Source organism: Amphiura filiformis, chromosome 5, assembly GCF_039555335.1.
Source record: "Amphiura filiformis chromosome 5, Afil_fr2py, whole genome shotgun sequence".
In the NCBI taxonomy this organism is placed as follows: domain Eukaryota; kingdom Metazoa; phylum Echinodermata; class Ophiuroidea; order Amphilepidida; family Amphiuridae; genus Amphiura; species Amphiura filiformis.
In genome coordinates this window covers 8,473,608-8,496,628 of record NC_092632.1, presented here as the reverse complement: position 1 = coordinate 8,496,628, position 23,021 = coordinate 8,473,608, and the positions used below count along the sequence as shown (strand labels likewise).

Below are 23,021 nucleotides of genomic sequence, written 5' to 3'. Positions count from 1 at the left end.
TTTTTACTGCTGCCAGTGATGTATGCCAAATGTGGTGTAGTAATGGGGACATTAAACAGCAGGCGGTGAAGCTTTCTGCTTGGTTTGTCTCATTAAATTTAACATTCAATGCACATATAATAGAAATATATGAAGTACATTTCACTATTATATCCTGTACAAATGTATAATGTTATCCATTAATCACATTTCAAAAGATTTATCTTCTTTTGTGTTGTCATGTAGATGTTTCAGTATAAACTATTTTGGGGATTATATTCCTCCATTAATTAACTCTGGATAGGCACATCTTATATTGCAAGTGTCTTGGGTGTTGAATTCAACATAAAAACATTGGAAGATTGTATGATCAGAACACTTTACAGTCTGGTCAATACAGGTTTACAGCATGCCTTACTTTGAAGAGTGTAGTAGAGGATTATAAATGTAAATTAAATCCATCTACATGTGAATTGATCATGACTCAGTTCCCATTAAATGAATAGGAAGAATGAACTAAATTATTAATCAACTTTTCTGCTTCATCTACTCATTAAAATCCCTTGTAATTAACAAATTTAAATAGGTCATAGAGTTTCTGCATTAATAAAATTGAACAATACAAGTAGTTGAATTGCCTCACATTGCATGCTTTTGAATTTCTATTAATCTTCAACTCATCGATTTCCTTCAACTGACCTACAAATAGCTATGGTATTTGGTGTCACTTTTTGAGGTCACTAACCGACCAAGAAGGAATTTTTCTGATTGATCAATGCAATTTGCTATTGACTACAAGATTGGAGACGCACCAGTGTGAGAAAAGATGAAAGTAACAACAGAAAGCGAAGAATCCAGAAGAAAATGAAGGCACCTGGAGCATAGTAAGTGTTAATAATTCACTCACTGATGGGAAATTCATTTGACACATTTCATCTAATTGTGAACATTTGTCACATAAAACAGCTCATCTCATAAATAATCACTCCAGTTTTAAACCAGATGTGCTGGTACTCATTCATATACATCATCTTTTCATGTACATTTGCAAATATTGTTATGACATCAAATTTCAGACAATTTGGTAATTTTTTTTATAGATCTATTATTGTAACTTGACATAAGAGCAGAGTGAGTGTTAAGGTCATTTGACACTGTCAGCTCTTGAGTTACAAATGATACAATGGCTCATGGGGTCACAGAACTCTAAGGTATGTGTCAGGAACTGGCAATAAGACATGACAATTTGTAAGCAATCAACTATACTCTACCTAGCATTATATGGAATAAGTGGTCTCAAAAGTGTGTAATATATGAGGCATGTTGTCAAACTATAGAAGATAGCACATTACACTGAATATGATAAAGGCTTGTGGAAAATGTTGCTATCTAATGAAGATAGCAATGTATATTACATGTACGTGATAAAGGCTTGCAATAAATGTTGCTATCTACAGAAGATAGCGCTGTAAACTGAATATGATAAAGGCTTGTTACAAATGTTACTATCTACTGATGTTAGCAATGTACATCAAATACAGTGATAGAGGCTTGCAATAAATGTTGCTATCTACAGAAGATAGCACTGTAAACTGAATATGATAAAAGGCTTGTTACAAATGTTACTATCTACTGATGTTAGCAATGTACATCAAATACAGTGATAGAGGCTTGCAATAAATGTTGCTATCTACAGAAGATAGCACAGTCCACTGAATATCATAAAGGCTTGTGGCAAATGTTGCTATCTACAGAAGATAGCACTGTAAACTGAATATGATAAAGGCTTGTTATAAATGTTGCTATCTGCCAATGTTAGCAATGTATATTAAATATAGTGACAAAGGTAGCAAAGAATATTAAATATAGTGATACAGGCATGTAATAAATGCTGCTATCTACGGAAGATAGCAAATGAAATGAAAATAAATAAATAAATAAATAAATAAATAAATAAATAAATAAATAAATAAATAAATAAATAAATAAATAAATAAATAAATAAATAAATAAATAAATAAATAAATAAATAAATAAATAAATAAATAAATAAATGAATGAATGAATGAATGAATGAATGAATGAATGAATGAATGAATGAATGAATGAATGAATGAATGAATGAATGAATGAATGAATAGCACAAAAAACACCATACATAATCAGCAACATGTTGCTGTCTACTGAAGATAGCATATTACATAATGTAATCAAAATGTTCTTAAATTATTGTGTGTGTGCTTGATGTGTTTTGTTTGTGGGGTGTGTTTGTGTTATAATGACTCATTAATTCCCTTCATCAATTACCATCATCCAGAGATTATATGGCATCAACCTACTCAGTCAGTTGCACATAATGCAATACCATATCAAACACTCAAAAACAAATTTACAGCATACTAGGAACTGTGTTGTTATTCAAATATTTTTTTTTAAAAGCTAGCTTCCGTGCCACTCTGCACCAACATCAACACAAAACCCCTGCTTGAGCAGTGAAAATATTGGAATGGACGTGTGGAACACAAGACAACGTGCGAGTCTCAAACACGCTTTGTGTTGGTTTTCAACCATTTCTCACCACATGTATGCATCCGCTGACAGTTGATTTCACCGAGGTAGTTCAACACAATTTACTGAGTCCTACAGCTCGAAGCAGCAACGCTACTTAATGTTGATGATATCTTTAAGCAAAGAAGATTTCTCAGAATTTTTGTACTTCTTGATATGTATGTAAATTTTATTTTACAGCATGCCTGCAAAGTAGCAGTAAATCACATCTGAAATTGAAAGCCTCAGAGCATATTTAGGATCATAAAGTATATGTATGCTAAGAACATTGTATCATGAAGACAGTTGCATCTGATGTATGACCCTATTACTTGATTAAGTAGGTAGCCAGATAAATGGGATCAAAACTGAGCTAATGGCAAAATCAAAATGGTCTTAACGGTCAGGTACAGCATGGTATAGGATCAATGTTATGCAACAAACAAGTACACAATGTTACAAGAGAGATGCAAACTGATAACTTGCTTGTATAGCCAAAACATTTTGTCTTATTTCAAATAATTTCATATTTTTGTCAATATTGCTACTATTATCTCTTAAAATAACCACTTTATCTGCAATTATCAACATCATATAAAATCACTCAGTAACTATGGAAACTTGTCGTTAATGCAGTGGTATCTATCTAACTGGAAACAAATTACTTTACACTGCTGACAAAAAAATCACAACATTCGCCAGGTTTGTGCCATGTCTGGGTCTTTGTGTATCTTCCTGAATGACTTGTCGACCCATCTTATACCATACTCATAAACATTTTCACACCTTATTATGAAATGACCATATTTTTTCATGTCAAAGGTCACATACTTTTTTTAGCCAATTATGGCGGTTATTGACTTTCAGCTGACTAGGATAACATGCGTGTGTAATTGAATAGCGGTAAGAAAAATTGATCCCTTCTTGAGGGACTAGTTGGCTCATCAGTTTCATTTCCAACACATTACATCTGTAAACCCTACCCATGCTTGCATTGACGCTACACAATCAGTATTATTTAACATAAAATCATATCAGAAATGTATGCATAAGTTTTTCATTTGAAATCTGCATGACAAGTGGGCTGAAATTTGTACTAACATGCACCATGAATGCTGTGGACATTCAAATAGGTTTGAAATTCTGATAACAAACTGTAACCAGCTCAATTTGGAACCTTTACACCCATAAGAGGGAGAGATGACGATAATGTCAATAAGGACATGAGCTATATGACAGATGAGTGATGGTGAGAATTTAATAATCATGTTAAGTCCGATACTGTTCTTCAGTAGATACAGTAAAGGAAGTTGTTGACATCTCACTTATCTCGTCATTCTCTCACAGTAAGGGCACTGCCCGAGTGGCTATAAGTCCCGCTGATTTGACACAACATTGCAATGATCAGCAACAATATGAATGCATCAAAATGGGATCAATAATGTATCATCAATACACCATGGATGTGCAAAACATTCTATTCTACATTGTTTGCGAGTTGTTTTTCAGCCTTTCAGGGTGGATTTAGGTCATTTCCATGGCAATCAAAATAAAGCGAATTGTTATCAGGTGTAATACACCAAAATTGAGTCCCATAGGACTAAGCATACATTTGATGCAGTATTACCTTTATACTATTGCTACTGTCAGATCAAATCTCCCACTATAAACCAGATTAGTAAGTCGATGACATTTTCATTCTATAAGCCTTGCGTGATCACTGTGGTTTGTGTGCCTATCTTTGTCTCTTTGAATACACAATATATTCTTAAATGTGAAATACTGCCTCTGACCCACATAGGAGACCATTGCCCTTGATATCATTTGTACGTTATTTGAAATCACCAATTCATGGCTGCTCCATCACAAAGCAGACAAGAAAATGACCTTTTTGGTGACTCCTCCAGTAATACCAGCAAATCATTAGGCAAACTTAGTAATACAATGATATGATCAGGGTATGATTTCAAAACATCTGCCACATAATCTTGTCTCTCGAGGTATTCATTGGCTGTGACTTCAGGCCAGAAAAGACTATAAATGTTGATTTGAAAATCACATGTGAGTGACACTCGAGTTGAGGCAATTCTTTCCACAATTTACATATCCTACATATTATAAAACCACTTATAGCATGTATTTTTACTTTGTAAATAAGGGGCCCAACTGATGAAATAAAATCAATATTTTAATCCCACTAAGATGAATTCCTTCCTTGAAGTAAAGAAACTTCTAAAATGCGACCTACTCCCACAAAATGAGTGTTAAGTCACAAGTTGATAGTTTCAAGACCACCTGGCTGCAGAGTTGATGTTCATTGTTGCACTTAAGACCTACTTTTTGCTTACGGTATAAGCTTATACTAAGTGTGAGTCAAATAAAGAACACCATCTCAGCAGTCAGGTCTTGAAACTACCAACGTGCAACTTTATTTGGGAGCAGGTCACATATACATGTAGACATGCAAAAGATATTTAACCTAAGTGTTTGTGAAATGAGCCTGATCCAGGTTAATTTCTGTATTATTCCATGGCTTACTTTGTGTTGTTGTTGTCTTTAACAATAGTTGTATACATCTCACAAGCTACTGGCTATTGTTGTAAACTTGTGTCACTTAGTTAAGTATTGGTTTGTGCTACTTGTGCCAGGAGTCACCTGAAATCTGACATACATTTGTAATTGTAATGCCAAAAAAATAAATATGTCTGTTTCCTGTGGCGTGTGTATACAGGCAGCAGTTTTTTTCGTGTTACCATTTTTTTCTCATTAAAAAATGTAAACTCTAGCCTGTATTTTGTTAAAAAAATCCAGCTAAAAATGATAAGTGGAAGTGATACAGTCCAGCCTGAATTTCCTGAAGGTATAGTATAAAAGCTGAACACTAGAACACACAATTTCAAGTTGGGTCAAATCATTGTGTAGTATTCTGTAGACACTAATCTGTAAGTACAATAAAAGTTTGGCACGAACTTAAGTCATTTTTTTTATGAACATGCTTTAGTAGCTCATCTGAATCTTATCATTTTAATACAATAAACATCAAAAGTAATTAAATTATTTTTACAAAGTTTACAGAAACCCTGTAACTCTAAAAACAGTGCAGATTGTGATGTATCTGTAATGAAGTAGCAGCAACATGAATGTTCTATGTGCTGCGTGTGTGGTGTTGTATTTATACAGCTTGGGATTGCCAAACATGCAATGATATAAGACTTGTGGCAATTATAAACATTGGCTTGGTAGGAAGAAGACAAATTATGCTTGCAGCTCTTCTATTTGGATGCTAAGTAAAATGTTATCCACACCAGTAAATATGCACACAAAGCCAATAATATCCTACTTTGTGTACTTGTGATATATTCAGCAGAATGCAACATTTCACATTATCTATGCTTTGTTCAAGTATCATTGAGTATATTGGTGCTATCTTGATGCGATAGCTTGGTGCTATCTTCATGAGATAGCAAAGCAATTATTTGTGTGTCATTTACAGATACCTCTGTATACCGATAGTAGAGTCAGTGTACTGGAGCTATCTTCATTAGATAGCAATGTGTGTGTGATTTACAGATACCTCTGTAAACCCATAGTGGAGTGTATTGGAGCTATCTTCATTAGATAGCAATGTGTGTCTGTCATTACGGATACCACTGTACAAGCATAGTAGAATATACTGGAGCTATCTTCATTAGATAGCAATGTGTGTCTGTCATTACGGATACCACTGTACAAGCATAATAGAATATACTGGAGCTATCTTCATTAGATAGCACTGTGTGTCTGCCATTTACGGATACCACTGTACAAGCATAGTAGAATATACTGGAGGTATCTTCATTAGATAGCAATGTGTGTCTGTCATTACGGATACCACTGTACAAGCATAATAGAATATACTGGAGCTATCTTCATTAGATAGCACTGTGTGTCTGTCATTATGGATACCACTGTACAAGCATAGTAGAATATACTGGAGCTATCTTCATTAGATAGCACTGTGTGTCTGTCATTACGGATACCACTGTACAAGCATAGTAGAATATACTGGAGCTATCTTCATTAGATAGCAATGTGTGTCTGTCATATAAAGATATGTCCTGTACACGCATATTAGAGTGTTCTGGGACTATCTTCATCAAATAGCAATGTTTGTCCACCATTTACAGATGTATTTCAAGTTTATTGACAGTTTCTCACACACATACAAAATGCATTCTTACTAGACCATATTTAGCATGTACTGATATCAGCTTTGACTTTGTGCTAATAACATTGAATGCATACATTCCTATGATAGCAATATTACGTTTATACTAAGACATATATGATATCATCTTAAAGATATTGGTGCTATCTTCAGTAGATAGCAAAATTTTTGCATATATTATATGAACATTTTACACTGTACAACAACAACAAGGCAAATTTGGTTTCACTTTTCTTTCCTTCAACAAGGCAAATTGTACATTATCAGATGTATAAAGTCAAACTGAAGGCAAACTGCTATCATAGCCCTAACTCAATGTGTTGCTTGGGTAGAATGTTTTTGACATGATTTAAGCAGACCCAACTTACCTTTGAATTTTTATGATTTTCTTCACTATCAATATTTCGATTTCCATCTCCTTTGAGTTTTATTTGCTCCCTAAGAACCTGATTCTGTGGAAATGAAAAAAGACAAAGAAAGATTATATTCAGTGACAAATTGATCAATTTGCAATGACAAACCATTAGAAACCTGAGCCATCGTGAGTTGAGCAAAGTGATAACAATATTATACAACGGAAATGAGAAATCTGTATTTCTGTCACTAGTCTTGAACATTCTGCTAGCTTACTAAATATAGCTGCAACTCTCCTTGGCCCACTTTTACCTTGGCCCAATGTGTTTGAATTAGATTGAAAAAATAACACATTAAAAGCAAGAAAAATATGTTGATAGTTCAAAATGCTGGTGATGGCCATCTCAACAGGTGCCACAATTCATTTGACTAGCATCCCTGTTAGGATGCCGACATGCACATTTATGCTTAAAATCAATAATCATAAGGTAATGGGGGAAACCCACTGTTCTATAGGCAAACGGACCTTTCCAAAAGCAAATGACCCAAAAATACAGGCATTCCACAATTGTAAAAAAAATAAACAATTTGATTTTTACTCAATCTACTTATGCTACTGCTTGATTTGCATGCATACAGAAAAGTAATCCCCAAATGCAAATCTCATAGATCATGTCCCCCTACCTAAGCCACTTAATTTCTTCAATTACTATGTTGAACTGGATGAGGTCTAGAAATGGTGCAATTTCAAGCATGTTGCACAAAAACAAGCAAACCAAATTCTTTTGTTTTCTATTGTTTTTAAAAGGCATACTATAATGGCAGTCCCTCTCTCAGAAATTGCTGTTTGAATTTTGATGATAGTTAGCAAATGTTATGCCCTGTTTCACTGTTTAAAATAAATAATCTTGTAAATACCAAAAAAAGTTCTGTGAATTTGATGAAGAAATAGGCAGCAAAGCACTGAAAATGACCTCAAAACACTGAAATCTGCTGGAATTTTTCATGCCTGAACATGGTTGACATTTGACGTATTTAATATACTGCATCTCATACTTTTATTTAATATTTGGAGAAAGCAATAATTAAAAAGTCACCTCCAGCGAGCAAGAGGTTGTTGTATTTAACGTAGAGTTGACATTTCCTGGACCGGGTTGCACATAAGATCCAGGTAATGAGATTTGGGTGATTGGGTCGTAAGCTTTAACCTGATTTTGTCAAAGTAGTTTAAGCCATGTACAAAGTGGTGTTTCTATATACACAATATCAGACTTCCATTCTTGCAATATGTAAGGTTCTACTATGTGACATGGAATAGCCTTATGAACCTCAATCTAGGATTAGCCTTGCTTAATACATCTCTGCATGGGGATGAGTATGTGCAAATTTGAGCATGCCATTTTCATTGACAATCTTAGCAGGTTGCAAAATTGGACTGCGGAATTATAATATGGGAGTATATTAGAGTCTACTCTATGTATCTAGGGTTAATAAATCCAATATGGAGGATCAATATTTCAATCTGCAATTATGATTACATAACTGGGGTAATAAAACAAGTTGAAACTGTCAAGTTGAATTCACCCTTTAAATGTGCATCTCTTTGTTTAATATTCTCTTTATACATGGTGGTTATCTACAAGTTCAAGAAGGAAAATTTGTTCCAAATTCATCCCTGCTGTCAATTTTGTTCTTAGTCCATATTTTGATCATTTTGGTGATCTGTGCTCTCATCATTTTATAATATGGTATTTTATCTGATCACTATTTGGAAGTTAATAATTGATCTATTTTTGAATGTTCGTCTTTTCATGTATGTTATTTGTATTCATTTCATCTGTATTATTATTTATCTTTAATGTTAGGCACTTTGAGGCCTGAGCATAAGTCATCAAATAAATGCCTTATGATTAATTGAGTTGTTCTTAAGATGGGCAATCGTATTTTACTTTCTTGACATTTGTACTGTAACATCTTAGTCTTCATGGTATATTTCATTTTGTAGCATGTCTAATATAAGGATATTGCATTATAATGAACACTCCATTATCCTGTTTTGTGATTTGAAGCATTATTAATGCTGGTGTTAATGGTTCTTGATATGTTCTTAAATAAAGACTTAGCATCTGTTACTATGCCAACCAGTCAATTATCTATCTATAGATATACTTGTCAGTTACATTACATCAACAAAAATATGCCATTCTCAAGTGTTTCAAAAATATTTTACTGACACATTTACAAGATTCATACCAACTGCAACAAAATTTTGGTGACGTTAATGCTGACTGCACCGACACTTGATGATTAAAATTTTGCAGAGATGTGAAATGGCACTGCACCAATATTGATGGGCAGTGATATATCAGACTCTCTCCACAACAGAAAGCAGACTGTGCCATTGTTACAATGCAGTAGTAGTTGACACCATGCTACTTTTGCAGTCTCAAATTTATTATTTTCTTAACCTTTTAAAAGCATTTTATTGTTATACATAATTACAGTCTTCATCAAGAAAATTGCAATGCTTAGCATTTACTTAAAAGTCACAAATTTAATACTCGCCAATTTTACAGGTGCATTGACTGCTGTCATGACTTAAGTAAAACGAACAAACACACAAACAAACTGGCAGCCATTTAAATGAAAGCCATACTAACTAAACGTATTATGTCAACTTTGCATTTTGTAAGAAACATTACCTGACCTAGTAGTCAGACACAAGTACTTCAAAGTAGCCACTTGAAAGGTTACGGCCATCTACGCTGAGCTTGGCTAAAGCAAATGGCCAAAAACCTGATCTTTGAGTACCCTATATATGTAGTTGAATTCAAGCTAATCTGAATTCATGCAATTCAAGTATTATGTATAACATGCACATTTTATGTCAAATTATTATACAAAGGCTGACATGTTGCAGCCTAATCTGAATGAGATCTGCTCTCATTTTTCTCATGGGAATCTGTCAACTATCAAACTGCTCTATAGATCCACATTGATGTATTTTGAAAAGTTACAAGTGGATATATCCCATATAATGGTCAGTGTACATGTAGCTAACCTATCAAATGGCCTCTACACAAAACAATCAGGCCCGTATGTCCTTATTTTGTTTTAATATCATATTTTATTTTGATAACAAGATGGTCTAACCAATTTCATTATTGGATGAAGATGGGCTATATTTTACTGAGTAAATATTACCGTGTTATTTTGTATTTTTCTATTCCTGTTGCTAGGTGATATCATGGCGCATTGACTTGCGACTTCTTTATTATTTGATTTACTAATGGTTATCAATAGTCCGTGTTGGAACTCATCTAAAAGCAAATGATCATGGCAATTAATGAAATGGATAAAAAAGACAACAGTGTCACACAAATGATATGGCTCTCATATTTTTGTGAAATTTATAGAACATGAGACATCCTGCAGGTTATTACAGAAACTAATCAATCTGTTCATTATTTACAAGAGTTCTGGTGTACAAATCCAAAAGTATTTCGGTATAAAAGATGTTATAAACATACCTCAATGACGTTTAGTACTACATCGTAGTACTTTCTCAAATTGACTGATCAATTCTCCCACTCCTCGCTGTTTCCTGCTGGAACTCGGCGTTGGTGGCGTTTTGGAGTGGAGTAATTGGTCGTAAATGTGGGGTAGGAAGTGGTTGCCCTCGTCTCCAAAACGCCACCAACGTCGAGTTCCAGCAGGAAACAGACGAGGAGTGGGAGAATTGATCAGTCAATTTGAGAAAGTACTACGATGTAGTACGAAACGTCATTGAGGTATGTTTATAACATCTTTTATACCGAAATACTTTTGGATTTGTACACCAGAACTCTTGTAAATAATGTATTATGGACAATCCTGATGAATTTATTTACGGATCTTAGAAAGAATTACGGACAATCGGCGGTTTTGGAAGTTAGAAAGTATGAGAACAATGAGAGGAAATTGGCCCGTTACCGGAATCACCGTGTTTTTACTTTGCGATGTCGCGATTTGGAAATAACACCACCCAGTCTGCGTCTTAAATGCCCAATAAATACCAACAAGGCTCGCGATATTGTGAACAAAGCGCAAAAGGAATTACTCCGTGAACGTTTGCGTGTAATTAACAACAAAATAAGTGAGTTAGAATCCAATTCTCGACTTCCGATCTAGAAATACAGTCGCTTTCCCGACAACGAAAGACGCAACATACATGATCATATCGCAAATTCTCGCGAGAGTGAGTTTTCCAAAACAAAATGTCGCCAAACCCGGAAGCTAGAATGGCTGCAAGAAAAAGGAAGAAAATCGGACAAAAGAGCTCCTACGGATGCACGTGTGAGTAAAAGTAGTGATAATGAAATAGATCTTAGTGGCACCCAACTCAAGAAATGGGTGATAAATAAGTCGAAATATAATTTGACGACCCCCCAAACCAAGTTGTTAGCGAAGGGGCTGAATTTTGCAGTCACGCCAGAAAACAACAATGCAGTGCTCAATGATTATATCGTGGCCACCGAGGAATCTTGTGTTGGCCTTAGCGCTAGTGACGCGGCCCAGTTGCGTGCGGAGATGGTAGGGGTTTTAAAGTCCACAAATAATACCAAGTCCAATCTTAATAAGGAGGAGAAAAATGCGCTGAAACATCTGAAAAAGGAAGACAGTATTTTGATTCTGCCGGCAGATAAAGGGAAAGCAACAGTAGTGTTGGATAAGGAGGATTATGAAGAGCGAGTTACCAACATGCTAAATGATGATAAAACTTATGAAAAGCTTAACTTTGATCCAACTGCTCGTTACAAGAGAAAATTGATAAGCTTACTTACTAGGTTAAAGCAAGAGGAAAAAATAACTGTTCAACAGTACTGGAAGCTCTACCCCACTGTTGAAAACACGCCAAGAATCTACTGCACTCCTAAAATTCACAAAGCCGGCACTCCCCTACGACCGATCGTAGACTATTGTGGCTCAATTATGTATCAAACGTCAAAAGCTCTTGCCGAAATACTAGGGCCTCTTGTAGGACAATCCGACCATCATGTCATGAACTCAAAAGATCTCGCTGAGGACTTAGTAGGGATTTTGATCGACGATGGTGAGGAGTTTATCTCCCACGATGTTGTGTCCCTGTTTACAAACACCCCCATTAGTGAAGCTTTAGAAATCATTAAACAGCGCCTAACAGAAGATCGCACTCTAGGTGATAGAACCAACCTATCTGTTGATGATATCATGGAACTATTAGAGTTCACGCTCACCACCACATATTTCTCGTTCCGTGGTCAGGTTTACCAACAAAAGTTTGGTACCGCGATGGGCTCCCCGGTCAGCCCGATAGTGGCTAACCTTTATATGGAGTGGCTGGAAAAAGAAGCCATAGCCACAGCCCCGGTTAATTGCCAACCCAGAATGTGGAAAAGATATGTGGATGATGTTTTAGAGATTGTTAGTAAAGGGGCAGCAGAACAGCTCACATCGCACATAAAAACCAAGTTGACAAAACGGGCAACATCAAGTTTACATACGAGAAAGAAGAAGACGGTCAAATCGCTTTTCTTGACACGCTCATTGTTAAAAAGCAGGACGGTTCAGTCAAACTCTTAGTCTACCGGAAAAAAACACACACAGATCAATACCTTCACTTCAAATCCCACCACCCACTACAACACAAACTCAGTGTTATCCGCACGCTTATGGACAGAAAGGACAAAGTTATCACAGAAGAAGCAGACAAGCTAGTTGAAGAGAATAAGATCAAAGAAGCGCTGAAGTTATGCGGTTACCCTGAATGGGCTTTTAAAGACATTAACAAGAAGACACCTCAGAAAACAGACAAGTCGCAGACTACCACCAGAGGCATGGTTGTACTCCCTTACAAAGAGGGACTTTCTCAGCGAAGCGAGACGTGTGTTCAGGAAACATGGCATCCAAACATCATTCAAGCCACATCAGACTCTCAGGAACATTCTAGTACACCCCAAAGACAAGCGTGACATTTTACAAACAGCTGAATGTGTCTATGAAATTCCTTGTTTGAACTGTGAAAAATCTTACGTAGGGGAAACTGCGAGAGTATTTGGAACACGTCTTAAAGAGCATAAGACAGAAGCTGACAAAGCCTCAAATAAGGCTTACACAAGATCACAGAGAAAAGCCTCGGTCACAGGAGAGGTAAATAAATCGCCATAACAGACCACGAGCGGAGAAAAACCATGTCATAGGATGGGATGATGCAAAAATCAGAGACAGAGAGCAAAACAGAAAACGTAGACACATTAAGGAAGCCATCTTGATCCGGAAAAAGGGGGCCAACACATTCAACCGAGACGAGGGCAACCACTTCCTACCCCACATTTACGACCAATTACTCCACTCCAAAACGCCACCAACGTCGAGTTCCAGCAGGAAACAGACGAGGAGTGGGAGAATTGATCAGTCAATTTGAGAAAGTACTACGATGTAGTACGAAACGTCATTGAGGTATGTTTATAACATCTTTTATACCGAAATACTTTTGGATTTGTACACCAGAACTCTTGTAAATAATGTATTATGGACAATCCTGATGAATTTATTTACGAATCAATCTGTTCATTTTGAAAAATCTATGCAATTATGAAATTGTGTCTTTTTAAAGCTTTTCCCCTCACATGTGATGTTGTACAAGTTTTTTTTACCATATTTTCATGTAAATTTGATTTTTACAAAAATCGTGATTTCTATAAAGTTTTGGTGGATCTCTGAAAAAAGACCTTTTGAAAGTATTATTTTTACAATGTATTTGGTTATCACTTGCCTACACATCTGTATTTATTTGGCTGTGTCCATTTTGGACTGCAAATGTTTCACCTCTTCCTAAATTACTGGACCTAAGGCATTAGTTAACAAAAACTCTTTTGATACTCTGTATTGTATTGATCAATTATGTACTGGAAGCAGCACCATTTCGCCCCATTTTATGCTACACCACACAATGTACTCTTAAATAATGCATTAAAACTGCTGCTAAACATTCCATATACCAACATTAAGCAAATTACAAGTAGTATCATCAATTATGCACCATCAAACCTACGTAATGTAACGCTACCACCAGGGCAATAATCCGCTCTGTGCAGACCTTCAGTTGTATCAATAGACAAGTTTTACTTGAAATAAACAATTCTGGATTTTTTGTTTGTAAATTTGGAATGCAGGTCTATTTGAAAATGTATTACATTGAAAATGTAAAACATGCCTGGCCTTGGTTCTGTGGTTCTTAAATAAGGCCTTGTTATTGTATGGGATTAAAGGATCATCATAGTTGAGCTTTCATCTGCATACAAAACCCTAATGAAGATCTCTATGGATGGCATGCACCCCCAAACCTTATTGCTAACTAAGCAAGCTTGATAGCCATTGGAAACGTCACACATGGATGCGTACTTGAAATTCATATCAAAAAATGTGTAAGCAAGAACTGTTGACATAGCTGGTGGTTTACAATGCTTAAATGTGACACGATCTGGTCCATGGGGGCCAAAGGAGGCATATTTGAAAATTGAGTTACTGTAATTATTACATTAAAATTATACATACAAAAGGCTATCATTAACTGAAAACACCAAAGGGCTAGCATACTTGGTTCTACAGTATTTTGATATCTATTTTCTTATGTATTTTATTGTTTTTTTCTCCATATTTTTACCTTTATCTCGGTTTCAAATTTGCCGCCTTTGGCCCCCATGGACCAGATCGTGTCACAAATAGTCATTGGTTTTTTCAAGTTTATAGACCCCCACCCCAAATAAAAACATCATGCCAGTATTGCGAAAAGTAACTTCTCATTGAAAATGTCTAAACTCTAAGAGGCCGGTCGAGTGCAGATCCGATTCTGCAATACAGAATAAATGCTAACCTCATTGTGACATCATCCAAGCAGCAAAGTTCATTTCCCATTGAAAAAGCGTTAACCGACGGATCTGCACTCGACCATTCTGTTAAGCAAAACCTGCTGACCAAGCAAGCAGGTGGCTTTTTAATGCTTGAATCTCTTTAAGGAGATGTTTACATACATATACATGAAGTTTATTCATTGACTTTTGACATGTTCTTAGAGTTTTCCCACATATTCATCAAAGCTTTGTGAAAGGTAATCATTATCATTGATTCGGTTTTGTTAAGTCTAGAGGTAAGGACCAGACAAATTTGCTTCAGAATACATTTGAACTTGACTCAAAAGAATACAAGTCATACTGTGATATAAATGCAAAACTAATTATTAGCTCTACATCTTTAGCTATTGTGCATACCACTTTCAAGTTAAGATTCCTGTTTCTTTGGAGAATTAAAAAAAAGCTGTGAAAGAGTGGATAATCTATGGGTATCACCTTAATTAAGGCCTGCGTAGATAATCAACTGGGTTTTTAATGGAATATATATGCATGCATCTGCTATATTAATTTGACCATGGATTATCTATCTGTACATCAATGCCAAGTCAGCAAGAAATTGATCATAAACCATGTATGAGTTACAGTTTCCATAAAATATAACCAAAAACATCAATTTCATGTCATGACTTTTGTAAACAAACAAGCTAGCCAGCTATTCTGAATTTAAAATTTCTCTTTCACACAAACGCTTTACTTTTTAGTAAATGTTACTTAAATCATAGATTTGATAATCTATGCTTAAATACTGATTTATGTTGTGCTTCGTTGTATCATCCATTCTGGATTATTTATTTTGTTCATTTACTTGACCACAACTTAATAATCGCAATATTGGCTATGGTCTATGCGCAAAGTTCTCCCATAGGAAACACACCATCTCATATTTAGACTTTGGTAATGAAACTACCCAATATCATATGCACACAAATAAACACACTACTCCTGGGATATGAACAAGGAGAATCCCACATGCATGAATATTCAGGGTTAATCTAAGATTAATGCTCTTCATGCGAATAGTTAGTGCAGGTTGTATGTCATTATAGAAGAAAAAAAATTCTAAAATTTGTACTTTTTTTACATTTTCTCGATAATAATTTTACAAATCAATAGGAAGATGGATTAAACTGAGTACAAATATGCCTAGTATTGACCAAGTTCTATCAGAGAACATCTCAAATTTGGTTGTTTTGAATTTGCCAAAGTTGCACTAAACTATGATTACTGCAATGCATTACAGCTAAATCGAATTCAGGGATTGTAAAATACTTAATCTCCTGAGAGGTGTTAAGGAATTACTAGTTTTATTGGATGTGATCAGGTCTACGATGAGAAAAGAAATTACAAATCTTAAGAAAATAAAAAATGCCTACTTGCCAACATTGTGCTTTTATGTACCCATGTATGGGTTAATTTCATGGAAGATATTCCTGCTTATCAACCATTTAACTCTAGGTATGGTTATATTAGCTCCAAAATTAACAAAACAAAAGTAGCAACAAAATCTTATCTTTTGTATGCCTTGTTACATTTTATGTTGTAGGTAATATTGTAAGTGCTGATGGTTTTAGAGTTCTCAGTAATGTTGAGCATATTTGAAAGTTAACTCTCAGTGGCAGAGCTGAATTTCAGAATGCAATTAAAGCTGTTTAATATTTGCTCTATTCACAAAACCTGTCATATTCGATACTTTATATGTAATATGAGTGTGATTTTTAGAGTTTACAGTAGTAAATATACATATTTAGATTTTGTAGGCAATATAACTTAACTGCTTAATTTTCGCTGCATCCCATTTATTGCGATGGTTGTTTCATACCAGAAGTTGTGAGTGATCAAATGCTGGTAGTGGCTGTGCAAACAATAATTTTGCATTCAAGATCAGCCTTTCCTAGTGATTGTGATCGAATTATCTACTTACATTAGTTTATGTGTTCATACAGTGATGTACGTTTCCATAAAATGCTGATCTATAAATCTGTTATTTGCCTGGCATTACAGAGCTACCGCATGTATATGTCAAAAAACAAACATTCACTCGAATCTCAAATATCCTCATATAGGAAGACTCAGTTCTTTAAAACCTTAATTCTTGCAAGTCTATAGAGTGACCTCTGAATACAATGGTACTAAAACTCATACACCAAAACTTGAGGTCAACCTCTTCTACCATAACTGCTGATGTTTTTGAACTATGGCACAAGACATTGTGCTATTTTGACTCCTGATGACATTACCAATTCTAGTCTAAGCATTGACACTATCTTCACCTTCAGATGAGACAAAATGTGTGTGACTTGCACTTTTATACCAACACCAACCCACATCATATAATTGCAGATGAAAGGCTCTCCATTATGATGGGCTCGTCAAGTTAAAACATATACACATTTAGTAGGCTATGATCAACTTCTAAATTGATGATTGATCATAGAAGTGATAGCATCGGAAGGTAGTGTGTCACATCTCCAACATGATCTACAACCTAATTCATTAATCTCATTGTAGCGTAATTGCACCAATTGGTCCTATTACGAATGTCGCTAATAATATAACTTTCCTGTAGTCCTGCACTATTCTTTTTTTTATATCTGCTGACAAGTTGGTTGGGAAGATATTTAAGAAGCATAGGTCAAAGTATTCATTACCTTAGGTGTCACTATTGTCCCTACAAAGTAGGGATTGGTGCACCTCTTAGATTTTTCATCTATAGTGCTAACTTTCCCAAATAAAGCACCAAATGACTTGGTATAATAATTGTGGGACCGCCCTTTACTCACATTTTAGAAGCACCAAATGACTTGGTATAATTGTGGGACCAGCCTTTACTTACATTTTAGAAGTACCAAATGACTTGGGTATAATTGTGGGACCACCTTTGGCTCACATTTTAGAAGCACCAAATGACTTGGTATAATTGCGGGACCACCCTTTGCTCACATTTTAGAAGCACCAAATGACTTGGTATAATTGCGGGACCACCCTTGGCTCACATTTTAGAAGCACCAAATGATTTGGTATAATTGCAGGACCACCCTTTGCTCACATTTTAGAAGCACCAAATGACTTGGTATAATTGTGGGACCACCCTTTGCTCACATTTTAGAAGCACCAACTGACTGCCCTTTACTCACATTTTAGAAGCACCAAATGACTTGGTATAATTGCGGGACCACCCTTTACTCACATTTTAGAAGCACCAAATGACTTGGTATAATTGTGGGACCACCATTTGCTCACATTTTAGAAGCACCAAATGACTGGTATAATTGTGGACCACCTTTTACTCACATTTTAGTATCAACAAAATTCTAGCTTATTCTAAAGTACTGCCAACCATTGCACCTGAAGTGATACATATGTACCTGAACATAAAATTTTCGATTATTCTTTATGTTTTATCTAGGATTTTTCACATTTGCAACCCCTTTCATTATGATACCACACTGAAGTGAAAGGAGAATTGATTTCTTCAACTCATTTTAATGAATTTCCTGGCACATGTTAAGTCAACAGTTAATTTGTTGCTTGTTTAACCTACTGATATTACTGAATATCTTTTAAAAGTCTGAATGTTTCCCATTTAATGAATCCAACAGCAGATCCATATTGCTTGCTAACATTGCATGTGTCACAATATGTAACGAATAGCTGTCAGTCTATATAAACATATTGTGAAGAAATGAGATATGATTGGATATAGGCCTATACCCCAACAGATATATATGAGCATGAGGCCATGGAATCACTTTTATGACACAGATTTGACAGAAAAAGAATTAAAACTTGTATTAGTTCTCCGTAAGGAGATTATATCGAAGTGTCAATGAAGACATAGGTTTATGATTTTATCTAACTTGCCTAAAGCACATTTTATAACTCCCAAGCTTTTTGGTTTATCCAAAAACAAAATTGAAGTCATTTATCACTTTCTATGTATTTATTGATAAACATTTGATTTATATTTACCTGTAAGATTGATCACATGGCTTTAATGGACCTATCTAAAGAATATAATAGCATTAACCCTAACCCAACCCATGGTGTTTTTGCCATCGGAAGGGAAAGAAGAAACAAAAAAGGAAAGAAGACAAACAAAAGGTACCCCCGGGATTCGAACCTCGGACCCCTCGCATGTCACGCAGAAAATCACTGACCTGTAGCCATGGGGTTACACTGGCCATGGCAGTGATTCACTGGGAATATAATGGCTGATTGCGTCATCGACTCATGAGGAATGCATGCACGCACAGTGGTTTTAATAGTGAGCTTTAGTGAGACTGTTGGGTTAGGGTTAACAATTTGATGGATATAAAATAACTGCTTCCACCTATGCAGTTTGATTGCACCTTGATGTCCTAATTTGTTTTTCGTAAAACATTGTAAACTCACTTTGGTTTTATACCAAATGTTTTAATGACATGAATACTGGGTTATATGAATACTGGGTTCTCAAATGTAAAAGCACAGCAACAATGTGTTACAAATGTTGTCAATCTGTTATTGGAAAATATGTTTGGCAAAACAATTTTTTATTATTGAGGCATTTCATATAAAACAGGACATTTAAAATGTTTTCAGTAAAACGTGTAGTGTTTTGATGGATAAGCCCATTGTGGTGTGTGTAAACACCAACAAACAAGATAAATAAATAACTGAAAGCGAAACTTACCTCTTGTGAATTTTTTTCCAGTTCATCTTCTAGTGAAGTAACCCGTTCTAGCGCTAGCCGAAGTCGCTCTCGTACCTTCTCATCAAGAGCTTTATGGTGTTCAAAGAGAGACTTGAGGGCTTTAAGGACTTCAACTTCAGACGAGACTCCAGCTGGGGAGGAAGCTTGACGTTTTACCACGGTCATTCTGAGAGATCTTTCATGCCGTGACACAAGACACTCCAAATGTTCTAAAAGTAACTGTTAACAAAAGAAGAATTTGTGTTAATTGGTTTCAAAACGAGTCCAGTTTTACTACAGTGAATCAACAATAAATCAATCAAAAGATTATTTATATTTCAAAAATCTCTTGATGATGTATTACATTCACAATTGAATACCTGAGTGGAAGAAGGGCCCAACTCCATCAAAACTGTTTTTGAGATATCAAGAAAAAACTTAATATTTGGAAAAGTTTAATAGACAGAATGTTTTCATCTTCAGGGGATCTTCAATACATAAACATACAATATTACATACATTCAAAATTATATATAATGTTTCCATGGCAACGGTACAGGTCTTAATGCGAGCTGGAGTTGGGCCCTTCTTCCACTAATATATTGCATGTGCCAGTTCTGTAAGCAGATGGGTTATAAATAGCTACAGAAAGTTGTAATTATCCATTAATTGCACAAGTAGAGGCATATAATATGTTAGCAAGAAAGTTTATTGTAGTGAAAAGCAGATTTCCATGGATGAAAAAATTCCACTTTAACTCAATATTTGTGGAAGAAGGGCCCAACTCCATGGAGTTGGGCCTTTCTTCCATGAAAACCATGATTAAGAGTGCGTGGAAGACTATTTAGAGAGTGGATTTGGGCTCATCTTTCACACACAAGGAAGAACAGTTTGCTGGCAATAAAATGCTGGGTCTAACTCATTTTTGTAAAAAATTGGAGTTGGGCCCTTCTTCCACTCAGGTATTCAATTGTCATCTGTACCAGGAATAACCTACATCACAGTGAGCAGCAACAGGTTAAGTCCTTAAGTTTGAAAGGCAAATTCTTAAATTTGAAAATGCTCCTGGCACATTTGAAACAAATCAGGGTGTAATGTAATTTGATCTCATTTGTTTTTTATTTGAACAAAATGGTATAAACTTAGCAAATAATTATATGAAAACCTATTCTGCAAATGTATGTTTGCTAAATAAACTCACTATAAACTCTAACTACAGATACTGCTAGGTTTCAGAGCAAAATAAACATATTACAAACATTTGCACATTATATTACCAAATATTGGAAACTATCTATATTCACATGCACTTAAAGCCAATTTAACTCATTAAAGACTGTATTGATTACCGGTATAAAATAAAAACCAAAACAATCTAAAAATTGATGCATAACAAAAATGGTATTAAGAAATCTGTTTTAACAACTATATTGATCAGTGTACTTTGCCCCACTTGTTTCATATATTTTTTAAACGTGCCTAAAGTATTTTCTAATTTCAGGCAATCACCTCTCAATCCCATCAATATCCACTTCTAAGAAACCCTTAAGGAGTTTAACAAAGTATAAAAAACACATTATATCTAATGACAGAGAAAACAAACTGCATTACAAAGGATTTCACACAACATTTTGCTTGATGACCTAATTTCTCACTTGATTTGTCCTACTTTTCCCCATTATAGTACTCTCGCAATTCTTATATCAAATATCCCCTTTCCGTTGTGTGAACTGCTGATGAAATTGCTCCCCTCCTTGCTATGATAGCCCCTGTGGTGTCCATAGGGTGAACAATACACCAGTATATCCTGGAGACACAGAGTCAGAAGTACAGGGTACATGTCTTAAAACAGGGACACAACACTTCTGTGCTGTACAATCCATCCAAGATTACCTTTTCTGTAAAATTATATTATGTGGTATCTGAGAGCAACTGACAACATCTACTCTCTTCAATTGACCAATTGAAATTATCTTTTAATGTTTGATGATAGAAATCAATCTAAAAAGATTAAAAAATACATTTAAAAGAATTTTGGTATGACTCTTATACGTTCAGTCGGCAAAAAATAAAAAACAAAAAAACAAAAACAAAAAACAAACAAACAAAATCAATATTTTCAACTAACAATTCAATCAGATATGATTTGACTCAAATGTTAATCAGTAAAAGATTAATTAAAAAGATTGAAAATTCAAATCATTCAACTGAATATTCAGTCAAAAACAATTTGTCCCTAACTGCAATAAGCAAACAATCAGCAAAAAATTTAAGAGTATCCAAACAGCCACTTCATCTGAAAAAAACCCTGTAAAAATGTTATGTCGAATTAAAAAAATACAATCATATATATTCTTTGAATAAAATAAAAAGTTATGCACAATCTGCAAATATCTCATGCATAATGTGTAACACTTTTGCGCATAATAACATGTCCCTGCCTTTTATTACCAAGGTAATACAGATCATATTCTCTATTAAATATAGTCCTACATCGCTCCCTGACACAAATCTACCTGCCCACATATGATTCCATCTAACATCTCTAGAGAATGGTTATCATGTTATGTATACTTAAAACTGCTTCATCATATTCAGTTCACAACCCTACACCAGATGGATTTAGCTTTAACTATAGGGATTTAGATCAGGATTTGATGCTTAATTAGAGATGCTGTGCATAGTTTAGTCTCTGTCCTACTTTCACTTATTCACAACAAATTTTGGAAATTTATATCACAAATGGATGAGATTTACATGTCATTCATAGATATATTCTGTTCTAAGTGCAAGTATCGATGGCCAATTGTTCTAACTCTTTAGATCATAAATGTTTTTAAAATAAATAAATAAAAAATAAAAAATCACCTAAGCAGCAAATCACCTAAACATGAGGCAAATATTGCCAAGTTGAGATCTCTATATTTATTTGCCTTTTAATGACCAATGTGGTGTAAAAATAACAATTACACTTCGTGTGCACTCCTAAAACGTGGTTCACATTTGATGTCTCTTTTCTAATGTACCTGAATTTTATATACCTTGTACCCAGGATCAGGCCATCGCATCATTGTGACAATGTATCAATATGCACAAAACAATTATTACTAATATAAAGTAACCAACATAAATTAATTGAAATAGGCAATTAAAATAATTTGAAGCTGTTATTGATACCACAAAAACAAATTGATTTCACATATTTGCTTCCAAAATGAACATAAAGTAACTCTAGACCAAGTAGTAATGGGTGATGCTCAAAGTGAAACGGCTGATAAATAAATCAAACACCTAACATAAGAGCTTGAATATTCATTGTTATAATTTATAA

General features: G+C 34.9%; 1 protein-coding gene across 1 annotated transcript in view; it reads right to left on the bottom strand.

Annotated features, from left to right (window-relative positions):
* LOC140152563 (liprin-alpha-1-like) overlaps positions 1–23,021 on the bottom strand; it is a 322,649-nt gene that overhangs the window by 69,932 nt on the left and 229,696 nt on the right. The window contains 2 exon segments of the mRNA XM_072174952.1: positions 7,102–7,185; positions 19,691–19,930. Of these exon segments, the coding sequence (XP_072031053.1) occupies positions 7,102–7,185; positions 19,691–19,930 (324 nt within the window).